This window comes from Delphinapterus leucas, chromosome 4 (genome assembly GCF_059928025.1).
Source record: "Delphinapterus leucas isolate spDelLeu-1000000601 "Yukka" chromosome 4, BTC_Dleu_Yukka2, whole genome shotgun sequence".
NCBI classification, from domain to species: domain Eukaryota; kingdom Metazoa; phylum Chordata; class Mammalia; order Artiodactyla; family Monodontidae; genus Delphinapterus; species Delphinapterus leucas.
Window position 1 is genome coordinate 121,378,015 of NC_143132.1, and position 17,949 is coordinate 121,395,963.

Consider the following 17,949-nt stretch of genomic DNA (forward strand, 5'->3'; position numbering starts at 1 on the left):
CCCTACAGAAACTCTTACACGTGTGCAGCAGGAAACATAATCAAAATGTTCACAGCAGTAGCACTGTCTGAAATAGTCATAAACTGGAAACAACTGAAGTGACTACACTCTAATAGATTACTGTTCAGCAAGTGTTCATGCCTTTTCCCAGTCTCCACAGGGGGAGTGCACTTTCCTGCCTGACTGATATTTGCACGTCTGCATGACTTGCTTTCACCAATGAAATGTGGGCAGAGCGACAGTGTGCCTTAAAATAGCATTGCTTGTTTCTGCTCAGCCTCCCTGAGAAGCTACAACTTCTGCCAGCGGAAGAATGTACCCTGGGTAGCCTGCTGGTTCCAGAAGAATGAGACAGTCACAACAGATGTGGATCAAACCTGTGGCCTGGCTCCAAACTCAGCTGAGATGATCAGAGCTGTCCCAGACTACTCAATGACATATGAGCAAGAAATACATGCTGACTGTTGAATGTCACTGAAATTGGATGGTTATCCATTCTGTTTTTGTTTTAAGGACAACTTCTGGTATATTCATATCATAGAATACAATATAGCAGTGAAAATGAATGAACTGTAGCTACCCAGATCACATAGCAAAAGGATGACTTTTCAAAATATGCTGAAAAAAAGAAATTATACAAATTCAAGTAGAAACACATACATATGAATCTACTTACATAAGGACAAAACAAAACAAAAAAGTACTGTTTAAAGAGTAGAAAACTGTAATCAATGTAAATCTCATGATATTGGTTATCTTGGGAGGAAAGGGGAAGCTGTGATGGGAAAGACGAAAAGGGGCTTCAAAGATACTGGTTATGTTCCAATCCTTAACTTGGGTGGTGAAGGTGTTTTAAAAACTAAACATTTTTGTATATCCTCTTGTATATACACTATATTTCACTAAATACACAACACACTTTTTATATTATCTCATAATATAAAAAGAGTAAGACTTAAGAATGGTCCTGTTCTGGCTGGGAGGAAATCTATACGTGTGAAACGAAATAATGATAAAGGTGAATACACGTGCCAAAAGGAGGGTGGGAACAGTGAGTGCCCTAAGAATTCAGAAGCAAGGAGGTCACTGAAAGCTCAGGTCAGTGGGGCAGGAGGTGCTGAGATAGTGGATGTGACTTAAAATTTATCCAACAGATAGGAGCTGGGTAGCTGGTGCTAATACAGGGAATTGTAGGCAGGGGGATGCAGGTATCAGGTGAGCACGTGTGTACCAGACCGAATGTCCTCCAATTAGAGCCAAAGAGGAAGCTTTCATAGGGAAAGGTAAAATGGGACAGATCCTTGGGTGTTGGGCTCAAGTGTCAGATTTTAAGTGGAGTTATCCTATAGGCAACCGAAATATTTGAGCATGACGTACAGTTCAAAACAATGCAAACTCTATTCATGTAACTCTTGTCTTCTAAAGGTTTTTTTGTTTTCTTGTTTTGTTTTTAATGTCACAGACCTGTTATATAGCTATCATTATCTGACAGTTTACTATGTTTGGGGCCCAAATTCTTTCAGGACACATTTGGGAATAATCGTCCTGCCAGGTAAATTTTACTAATGTGTTAAATGGAGGCTCCTAGAGGCTAAGTGAGTTGCCCAGAGCCATACGGCTATTTAGTGGCAGAGATGGGATTCGGCACAGTTTTGCCCCTCTCTTAAACCTAAGCTCTTACCATCCTACCATGCTGCTACTCCAAAACCATGCAAGAAAAAGAGAGCTTACTGTAAATTTCCTCCTAAGGATAACTAACCATCCTCCAGTGCATTTCTTTTGAAGATGAAGTGGATACCTGATATCCCCAAGCTTACTCTCTATTTTATACACGTGGTCTATTTTACATGCACACACATACTTGTGCACATATACACACAAGAACTCTCAATGTTATCCTTAAAAGGATAAATCATAATGCTCAAATCTGTGCACAGAGAGGGCTGTCAATTAAATAAGCAACTGTTACGTGTAAGGCACTATACTGTGGTCAGTGTGCGACCCTAAGAGGCTTTATCCAAACATGGAGATGAGTCATCTACATAAAAATAAGAAACAGTAGCACAAGCAAGGCAACAAGTCGGGGCCAGCAGGGCAGTGCTGACATTAAGGGCTATGGACATTTCGAAGCAATTACTGCAGGTGGAGGTTTTCAGAAGAGGCTTCAGACGAGGCTGAGGAAGATGAGCAGGATTAAGAGAAGTGCCTTCAGCAAATGTTCTAATGGTGATGGGGGAACCCATCCCAGAGACCTGATACTTGCGTGCTGGTGGGGCGGGGGGATGGGCGGGGACAACAGGCACTGCCTCATCCTAGTGGTACACGGAAGCCTAAAACCAGAATAGAGCACATGTGAAAGAGGAGGTGCCCCTTCCACCTCCTCACACACCCACTCCTCCTGCCCTGACTTCCCTGCCTGGAGCAACAACACTTGTTTGCGTCTCCTTTATTAACTGACCAGTAAGTCTCAAGCCATGACCTGCCGAGCCTAATTTAAACGTCACACACAGTCATTACATGAGAGCCATGAGAGGTAGCAACACTAATTAAGATAAAAGATGAATGTAGTGGGCTTCCCTGGTGGCGCAGTGGTTGAGAGTCCGCCTGCCGATTCAGGGGACACGGGTTCGTGCCCCGGTCCGGGAAGATCCCACGTGCGGCAGAGCAGCTGGGCCCGTAAGCCATGGCCGCTGAGCCTGCGCGTCCGGGGCCTGTGCTCCGCAACGGGAGAGGCCACAACGGTGAGAGGCCCGCGTAAAAGTTGAATACAGCATGAACTTGATTCCTTTCCAGCCCACTCTCCCGACAGTTCACATCTGCTGAAGCAGTGGTCATCGGAATAGCTAACACTCACATGTGCCAGGCACTGGTTAACACCTGCCTGGTTCACCTCAGTTAATCTCCAGAAACAACTATGCGAGGACACCAAGGCAGGAAGAAGTTAACTTGTCTAGGATCATGTGGCTGGTGAGCGACAAGGCTGGGATTCCACCCAAGCAGTCTGGCTCCAGAGCCAAGGTTCTTCATCCACAACTAGGCTGTACTTGTAAGACACTCCCAGAATCATAAGGACATCACCTGAGAGTGTCATTTGTTACTCCGCAGATTAACTCCCTGCCTACAGATGGTCAATATCAAAGTTGGAAATGAGCGCTGGAAACACCCCCAGTATAGTCAAGGACAGAGCGCAGAAAGTAATTAATAGGAAAGAAAGCTACAAAGCAAGCAACTTAGCACTGTCTGAAGACTGCTCTCAGAGGGATACAGTTTGCACAAAGTTTAGGGGGAAAGGGGGGAAACAAGAGCAAGAAACAGACGGTGGTGCTTCTTAGGACCCACAATTGGACCGTGCGGGGCAGTGTCTAAGGGCCTTCCCAGAGTGAACGCAGAGGAAGGGCACAATGGTCCAATCCACAGAAGAATGCCACTGCAAAGCGGCCAACACGCCTGCACCGCAAGACGGCCCAGTCTCTGCGGGAGGCGGAAGCGCACACCTCAGCCTCTGGCTCTGTCTGTGCCCCGAGGTGGCTCAGGGGCCTCTGCCACCTCCCTGGGTACTGGCCTCGTGCCGGGCGGATTCCTCCCCACGTGGCCCATGGCCTTCTCCTTGCATGTCAACAGGAACACCACTGCGGACGGTCCACACCCTGCATTTCACTGTGGCTCAGGCCTGGGTTCTACTTTCATGAATCCATGATGCCTAAGTGCTTCTTTAATGCTAAATCACTGTCACCTTCTGTGGCCAGGGGAAGGACCCCCTTTCTCAAAATTACCTTCTTTACCTATTCCACCCTAACAACGTGAAAAATTCTATCCACTGGACAGTCCTTTCATCTACCGAGCAGTCTTGGTTTTAAGTTTCTTTTTTTTAACATCTTTATTGGAGTATAATTGCTTTACAATGGTGTGTTAGTTTCTGCTTTATAACAAAGTGAATCAGTTATACATATACATATGTCCCCATATCTCTTCCCTCTTGCGTCTCCCTCCCTCCCACCCTTCCTATCCCACCCCTCTAGGTGGTCACAAAGCACCGAGCAGATCTCCCTGTGCTATGCGGCTGCTTCTCACTAGCTATTTTACATTTGGTAGTGTATACATGTCCATGCCACTCTCTCACTTTGTCACAGCTTACCCTTCCCCCTCCCCATATCCTCAAGTCCATTCTCTAGTAGGTCTGTGTCTTTATTCCCATCTTGCCCCTAGGTTCTTCATGACCTTTTTTCTTTTTTCTTAGATTCCATATATATGTGTTAGCATAAGTCTGTTAGAGGTAGGAACTGAGATCTCAAAGGGTTCTAAATGTGGGTAGAACTGCCCTTTCTGCTTAAAGGCGAGGAATTCCTTGGGTGCCAGTAAGACGGGGGGAGGGTGGGAAGGGTTAAGAGGCGAGCAGAGGCAGGCTGCACGGTGTGAGGTACCTTCCCAACAGCTCCCCAAATCCCAGCAACAAAACAAATCGCAAAATGCACAGGGTGAGAGGTTTCTTGAGAAAATGACTGGGGCCAGGGTACTGAGGGGCAGACCAGGAAGAGCCTGAGGAATTCAGGAGGCTGACGGCAGAGAGATGCGCGAGGGAGTCAGGAAGATGCTGGGGCTTACAGGCTTCATATGTCACGGGTTCAGGCTACGGTCAGCCCTATTTCTGCACAGTAAGGAAGAGGAACCTGTTTTTTAGGTCCTGAGGCGTTACTTGAACCTAAGTTGCCATCTACCTGACAGATCTACGGGAATGAACAGGGGTGGGAGAAAAACAAGTTTCAGAGCAAGGACGCTTTATGAGAAGAGCAGGCCTGGTGAGTCACTGCATGTGAAGGTTCTGGCCAGCCCGAGGGCCCTCTGAGGGGGGAAGAAAGACAGCTGCTGAGTGGGAACCATGGAGCTCAGACAGAAAGGTAGGAGGAAGGTAAGACAGAAGAGAGACGCAGCACTGCTGGTGCGACCCCACCCTGGGGAACACGGCAGCCGTGCCAAACATCCTCTGCCCATTTCAGTGACTCACGTTCTCTGACCCGCGGCCACTCACTCTCGTACCTTCTCGGCAGCTGTGCAAAAGGCAGTCACCCAGTAGGGTGCTCCTGGTAACCACCTGAGACTGCCCTGGGCTCCATACAAGGGGCAGCCCTATTAGGCGTAACACTGGCCGCCACCTGTGAAGGTTTATGAGTTAAACAGTTTATCTAACTACACTCTCACTATACAAACAGAATGGTGTTTATTTACACAACCAAGTAGCCTGAACGTCCTTGTCCACTAGCTTTCGTAATAAAACACTTTGTCTGCCAAAAAGATGAGCAAAAGGTCTTAGTTTTTGCATCTAGAGTTTCCATTAACCTAGATATGGATTTCATGTAATTATTTTTGTCACAATCATGTTCCCTGAGGGATGTTTTTCAAAATCATTTTCTATCATTTCAATCAATTTATTCTTTAGTCATTTATGAAAAATACAAAATAACCAGGTCAAAATGAAATAAGTAAGAGCACAGGTCATAAGTAAAAGAGAAAATTACTTCTTGCTTAAAAGAATAATTTAGCCTAAAATGCAAACCGGGGCGGGGCTGTTTCTTAGAGAAGGGTAACCCAGGATATGACTCTGGTGGTATCTCTCTCTCTCACCAAAGGTACGACAGTCAGAACTTATGTCACCTTTTTAGTCAAAAGCAAAGCGGCCGATGAACTAGAAGGGGAAATGCTGATGTCAGAAGATTAAGTTCGACTGACCTCGACTCTCAGCAAGGATAACTAGAAGATTCACTGACTCACTGCCTGATTTATCCACCAAATTGTACCAGCCAGGAAAAAAAAAGTCGGGTACATATCACCATTGTCTCTAAATTACTAAGAGCCATTCATTCTGACCCACTAATGGGGATTTGTCTCAGCTTGCATACGTTCTCTTAAAATAAATGTTCTAATTTTAACTTGATAGAATCTCAAAAGTGACGTCCAGATCACAAGACACAGTGTGAACCCAAGCCAGCAATAATAGTGCTTATGTTAGCCGTGAAAATAATCCCTTGTGACCTGGTGTTACCAAAAGATCAGATAGAATTTTCATGACTAGTTTAGCAGTTGAGAAATGGAGCCGGTAAGGTGTGGATGAGACTACAGAACTGGTCAGAGCAGAAAAGGAACTAATCCACGACAGTGCACACAGGAGCAATTTTAGTTCTCAGGAAGCTCTGTGTGTGCAATGTTCAATCAGATACCAAGGAACAGAGACGCAGCACTGCTGGTGCGACCCCTCCCTGGGAAGCACGGCAGCCGTGCCAAACATCCTCTGCCCATTTCAGTGACTCACGTTCTCTGACCCGCGGCCACTCACTCTCGTACCTTCGCAGGCTCCCTCTTATACACGAACCTTTCCCCACAGCCAATCAGCCACCTCTCCTCTCTCACCAAAAAATTCCTCCTCTTACCCACTCACAGTCTAAATCAGGAGTCATAAACCCAAGTGCCCAAGGGGTGGGCCGGTCATGCAGAGAGTGGACCTGGTGAGGGGGGTCCATGGGGCAAGTGCTTTTCCTATCAGCAGAAGACAGCTGCTACCTAGCAGCAAACAACGGTGGCCTCCAGGGACCCACCCGGTTTCTCCTTGCCCTTCAAGCTAAATAACCCTCCCAACTGTGTCCTGGAAATCACAAAAACAACAGTACTCAAACCCAGACTTTAATAACCTCAACTTGGACCTAGTCAACTATGCCAACCTACCAGGTTGGCCTCTGGTCACAAAGTAGCAGGGAAAGCCTCATGATGCCAGGCCACTAGGGAGACTTTCCTAGGGGGAGTGTGTCATTCTTAGTCTCTCCGGGCTGACGGCTCGCTCATTCATTCATTCAATCATTCAGCCAAAAAACTACAGCCACCTCCCTGCATCTGTGCCCACACAACCATCCTAGCTCTTATCTGAAGCCAACCTCTCCACTTGTGCACTAGGACGCATCCCCTTTCACCTAGTCGAGGACGTCACTCAGCTAGTCTCCCTCCAGATTTCTGCATTATTAGTGCTCTCTCCTTCCCTCCTTGATCATTCCCATCAATACAACAAACATGGTGTAACTTCTCCCATCTTTAAAAAACCACCCCCATCCTACCCCCTCTCTCTTGATCCTACCCCCCCATCCAGCTACCAATCCACTTCCCTTCTCCCTTTTTTTTTTTTTTTTTTTTTTTTGCAGTACACGGGCCTCTCACTGTTGTGGAGCAACAGGCTCCGGACGCGCAGGCTCAGCGGCCATGGCTCACGGGCCCAGCCGCTCCGCAGCATGTGGGATCCTCCCGGACCGGGGCACGAACCTGTGTCCCCTGCATCGGCAGGTGGACGCTCAACCACTGCGCCACCAGGGAAGCCCCCTTCTCCCTTTTAAAGAAAATGCTTCAGAAGAGTTCCGATTCTCCATTCTCTTGGACCTGCTGCAATCAGGCTTTGTCCTCCACCACTCCACCAGGAATGCCCCTGCCCAAGTCACCGGTGACCTCCACATTCTAGGTCCAGGGCCACCTTTCAGCTGTCCTCTTACCTGACCTATCACAGCATCTGACACAGAGGGATCACTTCCCCTTCCTGAAACGTTTTCTTGCTTGGCTTGTGCAACACCTCACTTTGCTGGGTTTCCTCCTGCCTTGCTGTTCTCGGGCTCTTGTTCCTGGTTGCTCCGCATTTTCCTGTCCCAGGGCTCAGTCTCCAGGACTCTTTTCTATCATAACCACTCTCTTGGTTATATCGTCTTGTCTCCCGGCTATAAATATCACTTATATGCTGACACTTCCATAGCTATGTCTCACCCAGTCTCTCTCCTGAACTCCCAACTCCTGTAGCTACTTACCTCTTCCACGTTTTCACCAGGATGTTTAATACGCACCTCAAACTTAATACACCTGATACATCTCTGGTCAGTCCCTGCCCCTGCGAACCTGCTTTGCTCACAATCTTCCCCATCTCAGGAAACGGGGGCTCCTTTATTCCACCTGCTTAGGTCCCATACTTGTAACAATCATCTTTGACATTCTTCTCCCACATCCCACCAAAGGTCTGATTTTTCAAAAGAGCTTGGAAATCTGCATTTCATGTGAAATTCCTCATTTTTAAGCATTAACAACTGAGAAAAGAAAGAAAGCTATGCAAGGAAAACAATTTATCTCTGTGGGACAAACAGAGTCAGCGGCCCACCAGCTCGAGGCCTCTGAAGAGGGTGCGTCTTCCACTCCATTCCCACCCTTTTCCCCTCCCACGAGCTCCCTCTCCTGCTGAGGCGGCATTTCTCGAGCCGACTCCTGCCCATGAGACGTCACTCCTCGTGCCCTCTGTGCCTATTGTCAGACCAGCCTCTGAAGGCTGGGATGGCTCTGACGTGGAAGCTTCCCCCTTCGTGATGAGGACCCAGGTCGGGCAGCAGAATAGGCAGCATCAGTAAGATGTGAGGCCAGATGATCTGATACATGCTTAGGGGTGATGTCAGAATGAACCGACAGCCATGCTGAGAAATGGGGTGCCTGGGGCCTGACAAGCATCACTAACACCCGGAAAGGAGAAAGAAGACATCCGTGAAACCACAGACTTGATTCTTCAACACTCAAACCACGACGGGACGCAGTCAACCTGCATTTGCCAGGTTGATGACACTACAACGTCCTCATTCATCTTTGTGGTCGTCGGTGAGTAGAATGTGATGCACCCTCTACATGCTTCAGGTGGAATGACCAGTGACTGGACCAACAAATGGCTGAAAAACTAAAAGCTACACAAACTACAACTCCTCAGGGCTTTAGGTGAAGACGTAGGAGTGTGAAAAGCTATGAACACAGAAAATGTATGGCTTCGATGACAACAGTCCCAAAGAGAGATTAAGCCAAGGGTGTCTCAGGGACCAAGGAAAAACAATCAAATCAGAAATACACAAGAACAACAGAAATTAGAACACTAAAGGTTCCATTTTGCTCTTGGAAAATACTGATTTTAAAGAGGTTTGATAAGGTCTAGTGAATAAGCCACATTCCTGGGAAAGAAATAATAGATATGAATATCCTCAGAAACGTTTAAAGCAGTAAACAAATGGAAAAAATATATTTTGGGTTTCTAGATCTAGTTTCTGAGATTCTACCAAGCCAGGTCTCAGATCATATTTACACTCAAGTAAAAGAGTAAGTTAAGGGGCTTCCCTGGTGGAGCAGTGGTTGAGAGTCCGCCTGCCGATGCAGGGGACGCGGGTTCGTGCCCCGGTCCGGGAAGATCCCACATGCCGTGGAGCGGCTGGGCCCGTGAGCCATGGCCGCTGAGCCTGCGCGTCCGGAGCCTGTTGCTCCGCAACGGGAGAGGCCACAACAGGGAGAGGCCCGCGTACCACAAAAAAAAAAAAAAAGAAAGAGTAAGTTAAAATATTTATTTGGAAATTATTTGGTAAATCAAGCTTTGTAGTCAATCAATCTGACCAACTAATTTGTATGGCTGTTCGAGGCAATACCAGAGAATTCTTTACCTTTGCTTTAGGCCCATTTATATAGCATGATATGACATAAACAGCTTTTAGTCAGTGGATTTAACAGAAAGTCAAAACGGAACTAAATGGCTGATTTTAGAAAGACTAATGAGGTTCTGCCTAACGTTATGCACAAGCCAAATTCTATGCTACGTGGATAAAACAGGCCCTCCAGATGGAGAAGACATAGAGAAGTGAATATGAACTAAGAAGCTGCTACTTCCCAAACATTATGCTAGGCACTTTCAGGAATATTACTTCATTAAGAAATACAGTTATGAGCTTGTTTCTCAACGCATATATTACAAGTTAACTGAAAAGTTACTAAGCCAAGCATTTTAGTTCTCAAATTAGGCTGTGTTAAACAGGATCTTCTATCACAGAAAATATTACTAATTTTGTTTTTCAGAAGCTATGTTTGAGTATCCACTCAAAGTGCTAAAACTAATAAGTGTGTTTTCCTTTGTGTTTTGTTCTGTCCAAGTGGTATGTAGAGAAAGGCTTTAGATATGCTACATCCGTAGCCCCAATTCATGCTGAATTTGATTCATGTCAGGCCATCCTTTAGCAGAAACTTCAGGTAACAGCAAGAGGCTAGGCCGGTCTAAGATATCCAAGGAGCTAAGATTCTGGGGCATCTAAATACTGTCCTGGTGATCTCATGGCACATGGCTGCTAAAAGTTGGTGGGGCAAATTCTCGACTCCTTCCGCGAAGCCTCTAAACCACTCCTTGGTCTCATTCTACCTGCCACCACCTGTGCTATCCTGGGGAAGGCCAGCACACCACAGAGCCACTCGGTCCTGGAGGCCACCAAGGTTACCCTGAGCCCCACAGTGGGACTGTGAATTCATGCTGAGGTCCCAGCAGTGCACAGGGCTCTTGGTTAGGTAGCCATGGCAGCCCAAATGTCCATGACCGTCTACTTCAGCTTAAAATTTTTGGTTAACTTGAATTTTATGTTAACTTGAAACAAAAAAGAAATGTAACTGTCTGCCTTTTCAGCCCTTCCCAATTGTACGAGAAATGTAAGGAAAAATGTCTCTGGAGACAGATATCTGCAAGAAAAACAAAAGGATTCTTTGGCAAAGGGAAGGGAAAATGAGTTCTGTGATCTCGTTTCCGCATTCCTAAACAGGCAGCAGTGGGGTGAGGCCAAGGCATCGCTTTGAGAAGCTTCATCCCCAAACTGTAAGAGCTGACACCCCCCAGGGCGAGCTGCACACAGGCAGCGTTAACTCCCGTCAGGCCACAAACCAGCAGACGTGTAGCTAATGCTGGAGCTGCTCCTAACCTCCCAGTGCGTCATCTATGCTACGGTTATATGGCAGTACACCAAGCAGATTTCCAAAATTCGCCCTCATTTCCTGAGTCAGGAAGAAGAAACCGTCCTAACCATTTTGCTGGGAAATTCACTTAGAGGATACAGAAACAACTCGGTTCCTGAGAGAGGGGGCCGAGGTTCCAGCAAATAAGTCTATCTTGCCCCCAAATAACTTAACTCTGCTCCACCTGCTTCTTGTTCTTTGTCAAAATAAAATAAATGCAAGCAGGGTCTGTGCAAACCAGGCTATCACTAGAGGGACAATATGTTCAACTTTGGTAGTAAGGTGAGAATCAGAGGGAGTCCCAATGAACCATAGGGGAAATGGGGCCACGTTACATGAAAAACACCAATCTTTAAACTATGTCAACGCCGTTTGGGAGCTGAGCCCAACAGGGAGGGTGTCAGATTCACGTCTCCCCAGCATATAGTTGTCTCAGCACACAGGCTCGCCGGGCAGACTTGAGTGGAATGAGGGGTAGAAATGCTCACACCACTAATGAGTCTATCTCCTCTGCACGCTCACCATTTTGCTTGCTCAGCTGAATCTAGTCAATTAAATTAAGCAACTGCCCTCTTATAGACTAATTCAGTTCTAGAAGGTCAAGCTACCATGGTCTGCAGGAAGGCTGTTCAACCTGGCAGGGTTAGTTATGAGGCAATAAGGATCATAAAAGAATTTCAGGCCCAGAGAGACTATTATACTTAGTGAAGTAAATCAGACAGAGAAAAACAAATACTCTATGTTATCACTCATATGTGGACTCTAAAAAAATAATACAAATGAATCTATATCCCAAAGAGAAACAGACCCACAGACACAGAAAACAAACTCATGGCTACCAAAGGGGAAAGGGGAGGTGGAGGGACAAATAGGAATTTAGGATTAACAGATACAAACTACTACACATCAAAAAGATTAGCAACAAGGATATACTGTAGAGCACAGGGGATTATACTATCTTGTAATAACCTATATTGGAATACAATCTGCAAAAAAAGTAACTGAATCACTCTGCTGTACATCTGAGACTGAAAAAAGAAAAGAAAAAAAGAGTCAGGCCACACTTCCAAGCAAGACAGGCTTGTACTTTAGAAGGCCGAGGACCAGAGGAGAAAATAATGCTTCTCCTACATTCCATCCCATGATAGTGAATCCCGTTCTGTTTGCTTTACACAGACCACAGCTGGTATGTTTGACAGTCTGCCTGTTTTGTGTTGGAAAGGGAAGAGAATCAAGAGTCTGTTAACATGTCAGAGACATATGCCAAGACAACAGGGAGGGAGGAAAGAACACAAGATACTTGTCCTCTTTATCTGGGGGACGTTGACAGCGTCTACCCACAAAAGAACTGAAAAAGAAACATTTCTGCCACAGAAAGCCAGGCATGCTCGTTAATGGTGGGGCAAGGCTTCTAGAGAGGACTTTGGATAATGAAATAGGAGGAGTGAGAGGTCCTCTGCTTTCTGCTCACTCAGCCGTGTGCCCATGCGGGATGGAGATCAGAGAGCCCAGTCCCACTCAGCGAAGAGCGTCGCTGCTCACGGCTGTGTCTCAGGATCCATCTGACAGCTTGGCCTCTGCTCACGAAACCTGAATCATCTTCTTGGTTCCACACAAATGAGTCAGAGGCTAAAGGACAGGGCCCAGGCCCTCACCGTGAGACAAGCGCTGTTACTAGGCTCTATCAGTTGCTGAATCAGAAATGCACCAGGAACGGTGCAAAATAAGCATGCTGCCAAAAACATACGTCCACCGAGCATTTTGTGTGTATGAACTCACTCCACCCTGACAGCCCAACGAGGAAGGGACTATTTCCCGCCTCATTTTGCACGCCAGCAGACCTGAGGCCCAGAGCCTAAGCCACACGGTAGGGAAATGGCAGGGTGAGGACGCGTGCCCTGCCTCTCTGGCTGAGGGCTCACTCGTATTGCTAGACCACCTTCCAAACAGAGAGGACCCATCACTCGCTACCTACTAAGGGTAGGCCAGGCTCTCTTTTTACCTCTTCACATGAATGCCTCACAGTCACCTCTGGAGGACACTGAGGCAGAGGATTCAGCAGCAAAGCCCAAGGTCCACTACGCTGCGAGTTCCGTAACGAGTGAGCATCCAGGAGGTCAAGTGAGGCAGTCCAGCTCCACAGGCCCTGCTACTGACCTTGACACCACACTGCTGCTAGCATCTTGTGTCATCTGCACCACAACCACGGAGGGAGCTGTTCACACCCTCCTCTGACACAGCTGAGGCTCAGCAGGTGGTATGAGGCAGAGGCTGAGTTTGTCAGCAGTCAGTGTTCTTTTTTTTTTGCGGTACGCGGGCCTCTCACTGTCGTGTCCCCTCCCGTTGCGGAGCACAGGCTCCAGACGCGCAGGCTCAGCGGCCACGGCTCACGGGCCCAGCCGCTCCGCGGCACGTGGGATCTTCCCGGACCGGGGCACGAACCCGTGTCCCCTGCATCGGCAGGCGGACTCTCAACCACTGCGCCACCAGGGAAGCCCCCAGTCAGTGTTCTTGATCACGACACACAGATGATTCATCAGAGGGCCAGGCCCCCCAGGAACCGAGGGGTACCTTTTCCCACGGGCAGCTCAGTGCCCTCTGCTTACTCCAAACATAAAGTGATGAATAACATCAAGGCCTCCTCCCATTACAGCCAAGTTTCTTACAAGAAAAAAAGACTTCCCCCAAAGCCTTCACCTGTTATTGCCCGAAGAATGACGAGGCACCCCAAAAATCTTAAACCCCACCCCCCTGTCCTCACCAGCCCCCAAGACAGTTAAACCCTTTGCACTTACGCTTTAAATGCTGGGAGGTAGGAGTATATAGAAACGCTGCTTAGGTTATAAATAAATGGCAGGTGTTTTCTGATATCTGCTGTTGCCCAGCTGCCAAAAAACGTGTTCAGTAAACCCTGGTCCCCACCTGGAAGAAAAAAATGCATTACAGTCACATACTTCAAGGACGGATCAACAATTTTATAGGAATACATAACTGGACCTTTACAAACAGGTACTAATTCCTTTTTTTTTTGGCCACACCGCACAGCTTGTGGGATTTTAGTTCCCTGACCAGGGACTGAACTGGGCCCTCAGCAGTGAGAACACGGACTCCTAACCACTGGACTGCCAGAGAATTCCCACTAATTCTATTTTTAAAATAATAAATTCCATGTTAGACCTCCTAAGGATATTTTAGCGGGTGGCCACTTCCCTAAGTTAATTCATTAACTGAACAAATATTGGTTGAGCAGCTACTATGTGCCAGACACTGCACCAGGCGCCGGACAGTCAACCGTGAACAGCGACAGAGTCATCATGTCTACGACGGTCTGGGTGGAGTGGGGGTGGGAGGCACTGCTATCAGCAAATCAAGAGTCAACAACACCATCGCACACGGGGATGAGGGCAGTGAAGGAGAGTACCGGCTGCTACGAGGCACGTGCAAGTGGCCTGAGGCCAGGTCTAATGGGCCGGGAAGGCTTCCACAAGGAAGCAGTATTTCGGCCGAGATCTGAGGGGGACACAGGAGGGCTTCACAAATGCAGGTGGAGAGAAGGAGGGCAGACGGTGCTCCAGGCAGAACACAAAGCACCACAGACCTGAGGTGGGCAGGACATGCAGCTACAGAAGGAAGACCTGGAAGGCAGCCTGGGTAAGTGGACTGCAGAGCAGGGCGGGGGTCGCCTGGCACCAGGCGAGTCTCTGAGAGGCAGGCACCGACTAGACCACACTGGGCTCGGATTTTAGACTTCATCCCCAGTTAAAGATTTTAGACTTTATGTTAAGAGCAATGGGACAGAAAAAGAAGTCAAAAGCAAAAGAGGGCCAACTGGGATAACTCAGTTTGGGATAAACTCTGGAACTGTTCCTGGAGCCCCCAGCGTCGCTGGAAGGCTGACGGACGGCAGGCCACATCACCCCGGCACACCCTCCTGCTGCCGACCATGCCTCCCGGCAGGTGGAGGTCAGTCCTCACTGGGCCAGGGTCAGGGTCGGCCACTAGCACACTGCACAGTGCTTGCTCAGACCTGGGGGAAAGTGAGGGCCACGGCCATTCATTCAAAAGAATTAAAAACAATAAAAACCGAAACAGCTAAGTATCTGACCTAAATCATAAATATACAAGTAACCAAACAGTCACTAAGCCATCTGAAAACACATTCTCCATGTAGCCCACGTGCTTCCCGTCTTAGGCTTACGAGATTTCAGGAAACACGCACAGAACCAGTCTCCCGTGCAGCGGAACAACAACTCGGGATTGTGGGTGTGTGTATGTGTGTGTACATGTGTGTAGGGGGGCGGGTGACAGGCAAGGAGAACCCTGCTCTTTCAAAGTATGAGGCTGGTATACTGCACAGTTACTTCCCTCCTTGGTCTGCTCTGCCCTGAGACCTAGTTTCCTTTCTAAACATACAGCAGGTCCAACTGGCTGTCATTATTATTTGGTTTTTCTTGGTTTTGAAAGAGACTTTAAAAATCTGGAGAGGTATTTAGTGTTTGGAACTAAGCAGTAAGATTGGGGCATTAGGTTTAAAGTCCAAATGTACCTTACCTATCCTCTGTGTAGCCCATCCTTTCCAAATACCCTCGATCAACTCTATGGATCAAAGGCATTCACTGAACAAATGTCCATGGGGTGACCCTTCTGTATGAGGAGGCTCTGACAGGTCCACATTCCTCAAGGGACAAATAGCTCAACAGAGGATCAAGGTTTCACCCTTGAAAATTCTGAAGGACAATAAGGATGGCGTCAGGATATGCTTTACTTGTTTAGCTACACAGAAGAGTTTAGCTACACAGACAAATTAACGTATTTTGAGACATAAAATTTTAAGCCAAAACACGATACCACGCATCAGAGGCTGACTTTGGATCCTATGAAGTCCCCCAGATGTGGGCACAGACACTGATGGCTGAGGTACAGAAGCCTCAAGTCTTACTATAACAACTTCCTTTTGTACATAAACATCAAAGTAATGGTTGAGGAACTGTCCATAGCAGCTTTATATGTAATATTGCAAAACTGGAAAGAGCCGAAGTGTCCCTCCACAGGTTTATGAGTGTGACACCTCCGTACAACTGAATATTACTCAGCAATAAAGAGGGACAGATTATTGATACCACAGCAACTTACACGGATCTCAAGAGAATTATGCTGAGTGAAAAACTCCCTTCCTGCAAGCTTACATACTGTTATGATCCCATTTGTACAACATCCTTCACACGACCATATCACGAAGACACAGGACAGATCTGTGGTTGCCAGCAGTGAGGGAGGGGGAGAGGGAGAGTGGAGGCCACGGCTACGAAAGGGTAGCAAGAGGGACCCCTGTGACGGAACAGTTCTGTACCTTGATGGTGGTGGTGGTCACACCAATCTACACATGTGGAAAAAATTGCATGGAAAACATATACACACACACAGACACCAATGAATACATGTAAAATTGGTGAAGTCTGAATACGACTGGTGGGCTGTATCAATGCATCAATTCCTGTTGTGGAATTACAGTTATACAAGATGTTACCACTGGGGGAAACTGGGTGAAGCGTATATGGGGTCTCTCTATACTGTTTTTTACAACTGCATGTAAATCTACAGTTCTCTCAAAATAAAAAGTTTCTTTAAAAGTCTGAGGATTCATGTAGCTAAAATGCAAAATACCATCAAGAACTGTTAGTCATTAGATTCTAGATTCCACAAGGACAGAGATTATGGCTCTTTTTGCTTACCACTGTAATTCTAGCAGATAGCAGAATGCCTTACAAATGGGTAAGTTATTTGTAGAATGAGTGCAAGAACCGTGAAGATGTTTGTTAACGGAAAAGTCGAAAGCTTTAATATTCCACTGCAGAGGACTGGTTAGTACGCTGCGATGCTCATCACTCCCTGAATGTTATTCAGCCATTAAAACCAGTGGTTTTAAAGACCATCAGTCCACTGCATAATACACAGATATACAATGACATATAACATGATTGTAACTGAGAACATAAACATTCCTACTAGAAGAAAATAACAGTAATTGTGTGAGGGGACTGGTGATAACAGATGTTCCCTCCCCCTGACTTTTCCTTAATATTGTTATGTTATTTTTGTAATGCTAAAATATTAATAATACAATTGGGGCAAGAATGAGAATTGTGCCAAGACCGTTTCTTTCCAAACATTTGCACTTATTTATTTTCATTATGAAATATATTATCAAAAGAAAAATGTAAGTGTAGGTTACAAAGCATACTGATAATAACACTACATATCCCCAATATCCAACTGAAAAACTCAAACTTTACCAATACTGTTTAAATTCTCTGTGCGGGCTCCCAATCCCATCTCAGAGCCCCCCACCCCAGAAGTAACTACTTATCATGAGTTTTGTTTGTAATTATCTTGATTTCCCTTATCACATGTGTGTATCTCCAGGCAATATATGTATTTCCACTTGTTTTTGAACTTTGTAAAACTGGGCATGATATATGTATTTTTTCTACTACTTGCTTTTTCCTGCCACATTTTAAAGACCTTTTGAAAATGAAGCATTTCCACTTAAAATGACTACCGACCTCATGTAATGCAGTGAAGAAATCTAATTCCGTGACGTTGGAATAGTAGTTGTAAAGCAGAGCTTCCCAGTCTCACAGGGTGAGCCTGGGAAACAGGAGTCAGAGCTGTTGATCCCTCAGAGCCCCTGGCTGGCCAGCCACAAAAAGCTGTTCCCTTTCACCCTCAGGTACCCTACAAATACCGTCAGTCCCTCGGCCGTGTGCCACGGCAGGGCTGAGTGGCACTGGTAGGACAGGAAACAAGCAAGAAGTGGAAGAGGCAGGGCAGGAGACGTGTGCGTCAACGGTACACGTTCCACTGGCAAATCCTTCAACACTCAACAAGGACCCTGCCTCTGCAGGGCAGAGAACATACAGACCATGAAACTTCCATGGCCACTGACTTCATCATTATGTGACTACAAAGGGTCACCATTTAGCAAAAAATTGTGGATTAAAAATAGAATTAAACACCACCTAGAAGTCTGTGGCTTCTTAAATAATGTTTAAATTCAGCATTCTAACCGTCTTTTTCCAAATACACAAGTCTACATCTCAAAGTCAGGCAAAACAACATTTTCGTTTCACTAAAAAAATCTGT

The 17,949-nt window shown here is 46.6% G+C and overlaps 1 protein-coding gene across 2 annotated transcripts in view; it reads right to left on the reverse strand.

The window, feature by feature from the left end:
- GYG1 (glycogenin 1) overlaps positions 1-17,949 on the reverse strand; it is a 38,250-nt gene that overhangs the window by 3,892 nt on the left and 16,409 nt on the right. The window contains exon 5 of one of the 2 annotated variants that reach the window (XM_022582723.3): positions 13,602-13,728. The exons of the other annotated variant lie outside the window; for it this stretch is intronic. Coding sequence (XP_022438431.1) covers positions 13,602-13,728 — 127 coding nt within the window. The remainder of the gene's footprint in view (positions 1-13,601; positions 13,729-17,949) is intronic. 2 annotated transcript variants of the gene reach the window in all.